Below are 12,227 nucleotides of genomic sequence, written 5' to 3'. Positions count from 1 at the left end.
AAATACAAAATCTTCAACTGAAGTTTAGACTAATTCTCAAATGTCTATCGCCTTATTGGCTCACTTCACACCGCACTTCCAACTAGATTAACATAATCTGTCTGTTGGTAGTGCGTATAGATGCCAATGGAAGTCTCAGGAAGCCAATAGAATCATTCTGGATGCAACGCGACAACTAGAAACATCGAAAAACACAAGTTGAGTTCACTATGACCTTGGCCAAGTCTTTAACGAGTCGATTGCCAAGTACACTCCAGTTTTTTTTTTAAATAGAGATATCTTACAAATTTTTTATGAACCTTTTCAAATTCATTTTTATATTTTTCGTATTATGGTGACCAGTTCTGTATCCAACACTGTAACATGGGTGACATTACAATGATAAGCAATTGCAGAAAATAATTAACACTTTTTCAGGATGATATCTTATTTTGAACTAGGAAGTTAAACTAAACGAAAAATTACTCATTGTTATACTTTTTACAGAAAAAAAATGCACATCCCTATAGTGAATTCCCAGCCTGCATACAGAACCGGTCTGTTTGATGAGAAAAACAAACACACTCTCTTAGATTCTCTGCTCATTTATCATAAGCTTTAAACAAACATTATTTTAGTGAAGGCGATGACATTTCCTCTTACAATAGGAACGTGGACTCAATCCACGTGGACTCAATCCACGAATATCAAAAATGAACGAGGCTCCCTAAGATGGTTCAAATATAAGTACAGATAAATCTCTCAGCGGCTATTGATTTAAATTTTTTTATAAAAAGAAACTGTCTCCTTCAAACCATTTTTCATTGATAATAATCTGTTGACCGTGTAATGCATATATATAATGATATGCATACTGCCTATAAAAGCACAGCTCCCAACAATTTTTCTCAAATTCCGATAACCACAAATACTATACAAGACATGGAAATCTGCTACAAATCCCACATGACAAAACATTTTTCGAAAATGCACCGTTATATTTAGCATTCCGCTTCTATAATAAGCTGCCCAGTTGGCTGACAAACGAAAATAATCTCAACAAATTCAAAAATAAATCAAGGAAATTTCTGGTTAGCAAATGTTATTATCAGGTAGAAGAATTCTCAAATGAATAATTATAAATTAACAAAATATAAAATATTCTTCACTGTTTAAGCATATATCAATATTCACTCCCCAGTTTATTTATACACTTCCAAAAAGTTTTTTTGCCAAATAAAAAACAATGCAATTGGGTATTATGGTTAGAATATCATTTTTCAATTTCAATTCAATTTCATCATTTATTGGAAGAAGGCTGTAATATTACTACTACCAAAAACTACTAATCCTCAAGAACTGAAGGACCTTCGTGCAATAAGCATTTTACCCACGATGTCAAAAGTGTTAGAAAAATAATTGAGCATCAGACATCATTAATTTTTTGAAACTGCAACTGATCATTGTCTAGTTAACAACCCAAGAAAGTCAAATGTCTTAATCTTCGGGAAAAAATGTCAGGGAGGTAATTGAAGACGAAGTTAAAATGAAAATATATGGCAAAAACCTGTCCATTGTAGATCAAGCGAAAAGTCTGAGGCTTATTCTCGAAGATGATTTAATATTCAAAAACCACGTAGACTCAGTCAAAAGACATATGGAACTCTTAATATTCTTTATGGAAATATAAACTTCCATTTTTTGTTGAGAACAAAAAACAAGCACTACAGGAATCCTTGAGGTGCTCTAAGAGCGGTGCCTGTACAAAAGTAGTGATTCACATTGGATTTGAATCTCTGGAAATTGAATCCATTTGGAAAAACGTTTTCAAGAAGTTTATTCCACATGAACGCCTTTCCCCAAATGAAAGAGTTCTCAAATAGTGAAGTTCGGGGTGTACTGAGTTGAAACTCAAAACGATGAGGAGCCAGGTCCGTCGCGTATTTCTGATATGTACCGCTCTTGGTGGAATCATATGTGCCCCAAGTCACACTTCCCGTGGAAGTATCTACAGAAGAGAGGCAAATCTCCAACCTTTCTTCGATGTTACACGCGTGATGTTCGCGTCTTCAATCAGGCGGATAGCTCTTTTCTGGATGGAATCCAGAGCTTCATGAGCTTCATGAAGCCTAAAAAATTGCTGAGGTGTGTACAGTCTTTTGTTTCGGAACAGTGTTCCAAGCTTTTGAGAAGCAGCCTTTGCAATTCCAGCGACATGATTGTGCCAAGACACAGAAGCAGAAAACGGAATTGTCTGACCTGACATTTATCTTTTTGGAGAAAACGGATGCCTGGATTTTTGTGACACTGAATTGAACCTGGATAATTTCCCCCAATTCGAAATTACTTTTCTATCCGCATTAAGATATTCAACCTCCTGTTGTCGGTGTCCTCCGCAGCCGATGATCTGGAATCCAAATGTAATGACGAGACAAGGGTGCTGTCGTCACCAAAGCAATATATTGGATTCTTGTTTTTTTCCAATAAGTCGTTGATATACAATAAAAAGAAAGTTGGAGACAATATGGAATATTGGAGACAATATGGATCTCTAACCAACTGGTTGGTTGAATATGGCAATGCGTAGGCGGCTGCATGCATCGCGCTTATTTTACAGAATAACCATAACGAATATTCCGATATACTTATAGAAAACATTTCATTTCGAATCGATGCAAATCCACTAATCAAATCCACCAAGTAACTCAAAGATCAGATTGATTTATTTGTGTATAGTAATAACATCATCACTGCTGTCCAGTCAGTTTTCCGAGAATCCCATAGAACTACAACTGCTCTTGTTTATTCAATTCAATTGATAAAAATGAATTGGCTGTGTTGGTACAACTTGATTACAGTAAGGCATTTGATACAATGGACCAAACACTTTTCTGTGAGTACTTCATTGAGTTTTTAGGTATTTACCTACAAAATCGAAAGCAAATTGTATGTATGGATGATAGATACTAGATGCTTTACCAGTTAGTTTTAGAGTCCCTCAGGGATCAATTCTTGAACCACTTCTGTTTTCAATATACATTTCAGATTAACATGACATAATAAATAACAGTCGTATACATCATTATGCAGATGGCACTCAGTTATACTACTCATTCGATGAAAATAACTGGCAAGAAGATCTTGGCAATCTCTCACACGTCAGCCACTCACAATCTGAAACTGAACACGAGTAAATCCCAACTTTAACTGATAGGTACGAAACGCAAAAGGGCTGAAATTGAAGGTCTGAGCAATGCACGACTTGGTGATGATATACACTCTCGATAGTGAACGAAAGCAAAAACCTAGGACTTTGGTTGGCATCCGACGTCAGATTCCACAAAGATGTTGATGTAATTTGTCAGAATTCCTATAATATCTTACGTCAGCTGTACAGCTTAATAACATCCAGGCTTAAACTAAAGCTTTGCGAAGCACTGATATCATCCAGAGTCTTTTACTCTGATATACAATCGAACATGAAACGTCTCCAAAAAATTCAGAACAACTGTATACGGTTCTCTTATGATGTAGGAGAGTTTGATCACATCTCAGCTGAATTTGATGAGTCCGACTAGCTCAGACTGATACAAATTAGGCAACTCCTCCTTCTTGTTACAACTCACGAATTTATCTCTCAAAGGAAACCTAACTATTTATTTGAAAGATACGTAACATTTGAAACACAGAGTCAATCTAAAACCAGAAATCGTGGTAAATTTATCATCACTAAACACTCCACAGCTTGTTTCACTCGAAGTTTCATATATAATTCAGTTATCCTCTATAATGCACCCCTAGTGAGTTCAGACCCTACACGTTATATTAGTTCAAAAAGAAATTGAAACGGCACTTCAAATTAGCTGGATAGTTCAATTGGATACCGTTATTGCAGTTTTACCTCTTGTATTTCTGTCTACTATTCATATTTTTATTTTCAACTTTCAAATATTCTTTTATGAATTAACTCTTTGAATATATGTGTCTTTCTATTTGTGTCCTTTTAACTAGGTTAAATTGAAAAACAGCTCAAGCTGAACTTCGCCTTTCATCTTTATTTTTGTTTTTGTATGTTATTACTCTTGTGGATAATTAAAGACGTTTATTATCATTATTATTGATTATAATAATTCATCATGATATATTGTTTAAACGGCCTTTCAGTTGCCAAATTGGCTACGTGGACAACGGTTTAAAAAAAATAAAAAACAGAGTATGTGATTGGTTTTAAATGTTATTATATTTAAGATTTTTTTGTGGAAGCAATGAACCAAATGATGTATTTCAGATCCTTGAGTTATTGAGAGTCCCTGTTGCTGTTTTTATTATTAATTAACACGCTTTTATTAGCTTCACCTGTTTGTATGTTTGTTTGTAACTCTCCTTGCTTGATCTATTCGAGGCAGATCGTGCTGTACGTAACCTCCTTGATATATCGACATTATTGAATGATCTATTCGCGGGCAGATGGCGCTGTACGTAACCTCCTTGATATAATTCGAACTCACTTTACATGTATTTCTTCATTTGAAAAAAGTATTTTTTTATTAACACGCGCGCCTGCTACTTTATTTGTAACCCCCATTTATGCGCCTGCTGCTTTATTTATAACCTTTCTTTGCGCGCCTGCTGCCTTGGGCTTGGTAACTGACTTTCAGGATCCCTCTCCGGAATCGGAAAATATCAATGGTCATTTTTCTAAAAAATATACGGCTGATTGATCCCAAAGTTAAGATAAAAGAAATATATTTTAAAAAAACTAAAAAACACGCTTTTATAGCATACAAAATAAAAAATGAATATGGTTTGAAAAACTAACAAACACGCTTCTAAAAAACATCGAACTAATAAGTTTAAAATATTTTTTTTCAAATAAGCTTAAAACAATAACGAACAACAAATACTAGTATTATTGTGGAAAAAGCGTGGGCGCTTTGTGCCATATTTTTTATGGCAGGCGCTTGATATATAAATAAAAAATATGGCACAAAGCGCCCACGCGTTTTTCACAATAATACTAGTATTTTTTGTTCGTTATTGTTTTAAGCTTATTTGAAAAAAAATATTGTTTACTTTTCAGTTCGATGTTCTTCTGAAAGCGTGTTTTTTAGTTTTCTAAACTACATTTATTTCTTCTGATATTCTGTATTCTACACATACTCCATTTTAAGATTTTGTGAGGTTAAGTGGTAGAACAAATCACTAATTTTTAATTATCGTTTTGAACTTTGCCTTTGTTGTCAGCCCTAGGAACAGAATTAATTTTACAAATGTGAAAAAATCTATGTGTATCCTAGATTGAACAGAATGAAGACACTTTTTTTTCACTGTAGTGTGCGCTGGTCAGGCCCTATCCCCCGAAGCCTCGATATATTCGTGAGTGCGCTCCAGCATTCCAGTATTATCAACCAATGACCACTCCCCACACCGTGGGGTATTATTATCATTATTATTATTACGCGGGAATATAACTTACCTCATGTTGTGTCAATGTTTGATAATTTTATATAAAGTTCTTGAGATATAACATTAATAAATTATTTTTGTGTACTTTACTTCCTTTACATTGAATTTTCCAATATCATTTCATTATGATCTTACTGAAATAAAGGGTATTATTGAAGAAACTGAATATAATGCCCTCTGATTATTATAAATGATATCATGACAATTATTGTTTTTCAAGCATCGCGATTCTTAACTGCAGTTAACTCCCGTTATCAAAAACTCCCTGAATGAATTGCATAGTTGGTGTGGTAGAAAACATTGCTACTTCAAGAAAGAAGAAACATGAGATTTTCTCAGGTCTACAGAACGAAACACGTACCCCTACCATAACCTGATGTAGACTCAAAGACGTGGAAAGCCAAACTCGTGATGTCCACTTGAGCAGGAGCGACTTTGAAGTTGAATCCTTCTGTGAAAGTCACTGCATTGTCTCTGGAAGGCTTCGTTATTTCCGTGCGCTTCTCTTTGACCGCCCTGTAGTGTTGGCTGAGGGTGAGTCGAACGTAGGCTTCGTGTTTGTCACCCTGGAACTGGAGAATTATATATGAATACTTTTGAATAAATTCATTCGATTTTTATTCCATGTAAATTTTTCTAACATTCAAACAAATTTTGTTCTTGAATAACGTTTCTATCTTTAGCCCGATTTCAATAATTTTTCTTATCAAATGAAAGACAGTTTATCCCAGATCAATTCACATCATTCAGGCCTGCATAAGGGTATGAGGCCCGTCCTATACACTAAATAGAAAAAAAAACGTTATGTTTCTACTATCTATGTTGAAATTTATGGATGAACTGACTCGTTACTCAATGACAATCAATAACAAAACTCATAATAATAATTAAATGGAAGCTACCTACTTACCAAGTAGCTCGGTGTTAGCAAAAAGCGTCTAGAAATAAAAAAGCGAGTATATTTCAGACCACACGACTGCAGTGAAACTTCTTCAGCTCCATCTATATGTTTATATATAATAATAATACGTCATTATTATTTTGGACATACATCTATACTAAAAATGTTTTTAAAGAAAGTTGGAAAATATAGAGCGAAGTTCATTTTCTCTTATGAAGCAATCACTTACTTCATTAGGAATATGTTTTTCCACTTAACTCTATATAGCATATTCTTCTTCAAAAGTAATGAGGTAGTGAGTATAGACAATATATAAAATACATAAATTATAAAAAATTAAATTAATAGCTATAGTAAGGTTGCAAGGGAACACTGGAGAGCAAGTTGAAATAAAACTGACTTTCTTACTTATTTCAAGTAGGATTTTTTTATAATTTGACTTAAAACTTGTAATACTGGGATTTGGGAATGGAGTTGCGCAACTTATAAATTTTATATGTGAAGGAATAGTCTAATCAACAAGTTCAAAAACATGAAAAATATAGATAAAGGTCCTAAAAATATGAGCGATAGCTCATTCGATTCGGAATCACCTCTGGAAAAATGTTTTCGAAGGATTTTGGTGCAGGTAAAAAATTGCAATTGTTATTAACAAAATAAAATTGAACAAATTGTATTTAGTTTTTCGTTAATAACTCAAAAAAATATAAATATCAAAGCAACTTTGGAAAAAGCTTGTTGAAGAGGAGGAAATTTCGGATAAAAAAGTCCCAACTCCCAAAACTCTATCTCCATTATTTATCATTTAAATTTGATGTTGAAAAAAGGGTTCCGCGCGGCTGTTACGGCATGCGCGCGCTGCCGCGCATGCCGTAACAAAAAAAAATAATTTTTTCATAAAATAAAATGTCATTTTGGAAATTTGAAAAAAATCTAGTATCTTCTTAACCCATTTGATCCCAAGTAAAAGAAAAATATAAAAACACGTGTTTCAGTCAAAAAATCTTTATTATTTCACATTCTAAAATGAGTTTTCGTAATAATTAACATTGAAAAAAACAACGGCACAAAAATACGGGATGGTTCATACACGCACCACTGGTAATGAAAGTGAAAAAATATTTGATTTGAAAGGGTTATATTTTTAGGAGTGATTAATTTTTTGGGAAAGAAAGTTTTTGGCTTTCTACTACTCCATCTGATACAAAAAAATGGATGAGAGAATCTTCCAAAGTAGAACTCATGTGAATGATATCTGATTCTTATTCCTCCACGAATGTTCGATATACAAACTGAATAGAGAAAAGTATCTTCTGTATAATTCAGTGTTCATATAGAAGTATTTGTTTCGAAAGAATTTTTTCTTTCGTGTAATTCAATGTTTATATGAAAGTAGCTGTTTCAGGAGGACTTTCTTTCAGTTTGTGTCTGAAAGTTACTTCTTTGCATGATCTACACATCCATGTATAGAGTTACTTATTTTCAAATTGATTAATCCTTCCTTTCTTTGGAAGATTCTCTCATCCATTTTTTTGTATCAGATGGAGTAGTAGAAAGCCAAAAACTTTCTTTCCCAAAAAATGAAAAAATATATTTTTTGAATTTTACAAAAACGAGTCCTGAGCATCAAAATCCTCATAGAGAGTGATCACTATACAGTTAAATATAAAATGAAATAGTTAGGTTCCAACAAGATAAAAAATAATGTGGTAATCTTAGTTTACTAAGTGGTGCACGAACGAACCACTGGTAAGAAGTAGTAATCAAATAATCTACCTCTGGTGATATTTTGCGAAGCATGATACGTGCAAATGTTCGTTACATTTTTGACAAATGAATATTGAGTGGTTATGACATACTCTACATCTTCTTCGAGCTTTAGTTCCATGAGCTATAAGAACATGGCCAATGTTATCGAAACGAATTTCAGCAACAGGGCGAGGGACATTTCTTTCAACGTATACTCTTTCATTTTTCAAGAGACGTAGAGCAACGTATGATTTGAATTCGATTTGTGACATTTTTGTTCGATTAGCCACATTATAGAGCTTCCAAGCATTGACAACTATACTATCTATAGCATTTCGAAATATGGGCCACCACCATTTCTTCCCTAATACTCTACATCTATAATTTGCAATACCATTATCATGGAGGTCAACCCCTCCCATGGATCTATTGTATTCAGTAATGGCATGAGGCTGGGTTACATTGATTTCTTTTCTCTCTTTTCGATTATATCGTTTTACGTGATGTATTGGTTGTACATTGAAAACGTTACTACAGACAGTAACCGTTGCATTATCATTCCAGCGCACCAAAGAAATTTTAGTGTTTTCCTCAAATGCAGAAACGTAAGACCCTCGCTCCCGCTTAGAAAATTGTTTTGACTTTTCGAGTGGACAGTGTTGCGTTCTATTTTCTCGTATTGTTCCTGTCGCAAAATATCCATCATTTTTCAATTGTTCAAACAGTTGATATGAAGAAAAAAAAATGTCAAAGAAAATTTGATGAGACATAGGACTATCAATCACAGAAAGAAGACTCATTACAACATCGCCACCAAGACCTAATTTCGAATGTTTCTCACTAGCCCCTGCATAGGGTAGAGAGTAGAATAAATATCCATCGGCAGAACAAATGCACCACAGTTTGAAACCAAACCTCACTGGTTTGCCTTTTATGAACATTTTGCAGGAATGTTTTCCATAATAGGGCACCATTTGTTCATCGATTGACAGATTATATGCGAAAACACCCCACTGTAGATTATTCCTATTTATTGCATCTAAGAATGGCCTGACTTTAGCAAATTTATCATTGATATCCAAATTATTGTTATCTGATAAATGCAAGTTCTGTTTTATACTCTGGAATCTATTTCTACTCATGCATTTTTTTATTATATCGACGCCTTTATCCTCATCAGTAGACCAATACATAGGAATTTGTGGTAATGAGTGATATCCAGAAAATAACAATATACCAATAAAATTCAATAGATCATTTTTGAGAGACGGAAATCTTGTCGGTTGTTATCTTGCGCATATTTCAGTGAGAAGTCCGTTACCAACTGGAGTACTTCATCGTCCAGAAAAAGATCAAAAATCTCAAGTGGTGTCTTACCAGCAAGCTCGTTCTGTATACGTTCTTTATCAGCAGATTCCTTGGATATTGCGGAATGAGTATAATCAATTTCTCCGACTACCCATTTTGGCTTAGAAATGACCTTTCGGGATGCCCCAGGAGCCAAGCGTTTTCTTTTAGATGCCAAATCCTCTTCATCTGATGAACTCCACTCATCTTGTTCATTTTGCCTCACATCAACGTTATGGAAATTATCAGGTACTTGTAGTTCGAAAGTTCCAGCAATATCAGTCGGTTCATTTTCTGGTGAATAGTTTTCATCATCAATATTCTCCTCGTCTGTGAGCGTATCAACATCTGGTGGTAAATAGACTGCATCAATGACATCTGGAAAATGAGTCTACAATGATATTCTGAATGAAAAAATACTGAAGATATTGGAAATGACACGCTAAATAATCACAACTACCTACCATCATGCCCCTCCGCTTCTAGTTCATCAATTGCTTCCTCTAAAGCTGCTTCTAGTTCTTTTTGGGTCAAAAACGTTCTGAAAGACATTTTAAATCACTACAATAAGCGAACAACTATCCCGCACCATTAATGAAATGGTTATGAATTATTCTCACGTATGCACACAGCTTGGGGAATCTTGTCTGAACTTGTCGAAAAATTATTGAAGCTCATGCCTGATACCAGTGGTGCGTGAACGCACCAATGATTTTTTCTTTGCTCAAAGTCTCTTATTTTATATATCAACGATTGTATGTGTGATATATCATATTGGGTCACTGAATGACTTCACATTGATGGAAACTGAAATAAAAAAATCTCTTTTCTAAGTAACATTTAGTCAGTGCTAACAAAACATATTTAGCGAAAGTAATTCTCACCCTACTCCAGATGGTACTAGAATCTGATTTTGTTTTCTGATATAATGTTATTTATTTTTATTCAATATAATGGAAACACTGTAAGTGAATACTAACTGATTTTCATGATATCGACATTGAATTGCCCGAAAAAAAAATTACAAAATTACGGTGCGTCTACGCACCACTGGGAGTTAATGGGTTAACACTTGAATGAATCGAGTCCCGTAGAAAAAAAAGTTTTATCACCATTTTTCAAAAATTTGTTCAATTGTTAACTAACAAATTTTTTCCCAATCTCCGTTGGCAAAAGTAATGGGATAAAAGGTATAAATACTTGGCCTATAAATGTTAAACTTCGTGAAACCCTTTTGATAAATACTTCATACGATCCTGCGATAAAAGTTCATGAAAATTCAATAATTTGTCAATTATGCTTTTTATAAGTTGTTGATGAACATTTTTTTTTCAATTGATATTTAGCTGTCTGTTTTCACAATAAACAATGGCAGTTATAAACATAGGATATGAATTTTTTACGTAATTTGTTTATTAAATATGTTTTGAACAAATAGAGAAATTCAATATTTTTGAAATTTTTTTCTGTTATTTTGTTGTCTAGAGATGATTATGATATTAAATTTTTTGTTTTACTTTAATTTTTAATTGTTTAAAATCGATTTTTTTATATTTCGATTGTTTAAATAATTAGTTAGAAAATAATTTTGCTTTCAAAAATCATAATTTACACTTTTAAATAGTTTGGTGAGAAAAAAAAATTTATTCATCATTTAATTGTTCATTAGTTTTACAATTTGTTATGGACAAATATTGATCAACGTTATATTTTTTTTCTGATGCAGAAAAACATTATAAAAACAGCTATATATAAAAAAGTGTCAGAAAAAATATAACATTGATCAATATTTTTCATAACAAATTGTTGAACTAATAAACAATTGAATAATAAATAAAAAAAAATTATTGACAAACTATTTAAAAGTGTGAATTATGATTTTTAAATGCGAAATTATTTCTTAACTAAGTATTTGAGCAATCGAAATGTAAAAAAATCGATTTTAAACAATTAAAAATTGAAATTAGGAAAAAATTTTTTTCAAATCATAATTATTTCTATACAACAAAATAGTAAAAACTTTTTCAGAAATATTGAATTTCTCTATTTGTATGAAACAATTTAATAAACAAGTTACGTAAAAAATTCATATCCTATGTTAGTAACTGCCATCGTTCAATGTGAAAATAGACATAGCTGAATATCAATCGAAAAAAAAATTATCATCAATTTTTAGATATTTCATTTTGCAATATTCATAAAAAATCATAATCAACAAATTAATGAATTTTTATGAACTTTTATTGCAGGATCGTATGACGTATATATATCAAAAGGGCTCCACGAAGTTTAAAATGTATAGGCCAATTATTTATACTTTTTATTCCATCATTTATGCCAACGTAGATTGGGAGAAAATTTGTTAGTTAATAATTGCATAACTTTTTGAAAAATGGTGATGAAACTTTTTTTTCTACGGGACTCGAGTCATTCAAGTATTAAGACGATACTAGATTTTTTTTAAATTTTCAAAATGACATTTTATGTTATAAAAAAATTATTTCTTTTGATAAACTCTCTTTAGCGACAGCGCGCAGAACCCTATTTTCAACGTCAAATTAAAATTATAAATAATGGAGATAGAGTATCAGGAGTGGTGATTTTTTTATCGGAAATTTCCTCCCCTTCAACGAGCTTTTTTCAAAATTGCTTGAATATTAATATTTTTTGCGTTATCAACGAAAAACTAAATACAGTTTTTTTAAATCTCATTTTGTTAATAACAATTTTTTACCTGTACCAAAATCTTTCAAAAACATTTTTCTAGAGGTGATTCCGAATCGAA

At 32.7% G+C, this 12,227-nt stretch overlaps 2 protein-coding genes across 3 annotated transcripts in view; one reads left to right on the top strand and one right to left on the bottom strand.

Moving 5' to 3' along the window:
- The window catches only part of LOC111511929 (synaptotagmin-15), a 475,338-nt gene that overhangs the window by 29,504 nt on the left and 433,607 nt on the right, over window positions 1-12,227 (bottom strand). Inside the window, exon 9 of one of the 2 annotated variants that reach the window (XM_074175994.1) lies at window positions 5,807-6,017. In XM_074175994.1, the coding sequence (XP_074032095.1) occupies window positions 5,807-6,017 (211 nt within the window). The remainder of the gene's footprint in view (window positions 1-5,806; window positions 6,018-12,227) is intronic. The other variant, XM_074175995.1, reaches the window with a different exon arrangement.
- Window positions 1-12,227, top strand: part of LOC111515823 (aldehyde dehydrogenase, dimeric NADP-preferring) — a 68,031-nt gene that overhangs the window by 5,935 nt on the left and 49,869 nt on the right. The window lies entirely within an intron of this gene.

The sequence above is a fragment of the Leptinotarsa decemlineata genome, unplaced genomic scaffold (assembly GCF_025532065.1).
Source record: "Leptinotarsa decemlineata unplaced genomic scaffold, Ldec_3_MD MMD2_tig00001393_RagTag_RagTag, whole genome shotgun sequence".
In the NCBI taxonomy this organism is placed as follows: Eukaryota; Metazoa; Arthropoda; class Insecta; order Coleoptera; family Chrysomelidae; genus Leptinotarsa; species Leptinotarsa decemlineata.
This window is presented reverse-complemented; position numbering and strand designations above follow the sequence as displayed.